We start from the raw sequence: 711 nt of genomic DNA on the forward strand, positions 1-711 counted from the left end.
TGGTCTTGATCTCCTGACCTCGTGATCCGCCCGTCTCGGCCTCCCAAAGTGCTGGGATTACAGGCTTGAGCCACCGCGCCCGGCCCAGATTTTTTTTTTCTCTGCTTGCTGTGAGCCTTTTGGGTTTGTTTCCTAGCTCCAACTCTTAACTTGGTATCAAGTTTCCTGGCTGGGAGACAAGCTTTTACCGACTTCCTCTGCTTGCCAGAAAAGTCATCTGCTAACTAGATACTGGCAGCCTCTCCGCTGTCTTGCAGCTGCTTCCGGAGTGGATTCCACAGGGATTCCCCTGTATTCTTGGTTCAGCTTGCAGAGGGACTTTCACACCCCATGGAGACCGTTTCCTCCCATTCTGTCTGGAGTTTTCAGCCTACCTCAAGACAATGAGATATTCCTGACCTTTCCACCTATTTCCCTTCAACCCCACCTTCTGAAATACATTTGCACAATACATGTGCCCTTCATAGGCTTCTTTAGCTGTCTTCCTTTTACCCTGGACGGGATGTAGATGTTAATTCTGGAACAATTGCAGCTACAAGAATTCGTCATCCTGCCCCTTTTGAGAAAACCATTGTTTGCCCTTGGGTCTAAATCCTTCCAGATGGGATGGGATGTATCTTGTCACCCCTTTTTCTTACTTAACATGAAAAGACTTTTCCTTGTCAAGTCCACAGAATGTAAATTTGTTTTTACTTTTTTTTTTTTTTTTTT

General features: G+C 45.9%; 1 protein-coding gene across 1 annotated transcript in view; it reads left to right on the plus strand.

The window, feature by feature from the left end:
- Nucleotides 1-660, plus strand: part of FAM129C (family with sequence similarity 129, member C) — a 41,766-nt gene extending 41,106 nt beyond the window's left edge. Inside the window, 1 exon segment of the mRNA XM_011991176.1 lies at nt 137-660. Coding sequence (XP_011846566.1) covers nt 137-387 — 251 coding nt within the window. The 3' untranslated portion in view covers nt 388-660.
- Nucleotides 661-711: the final 51 nt, after the last annotated feature.

This window comes from Mandrillus leucophaeus, unplaced genomic scaffold, assembly GCF_000951045.1.
Source record: "Mandrillus leucophaeus isolate KB7577 unplaced genomic scaffold, Mleu.le_1.0 Scaffold11, whole genome shotgun sequence".
In the NCBI taxonomy this organism is placed as follows: Eukaryota; Metazoa; Chordata; class Mammalia; order Primates; family Cercopithecidae; genus Mandrillus; species Mandrillus leucophaeus.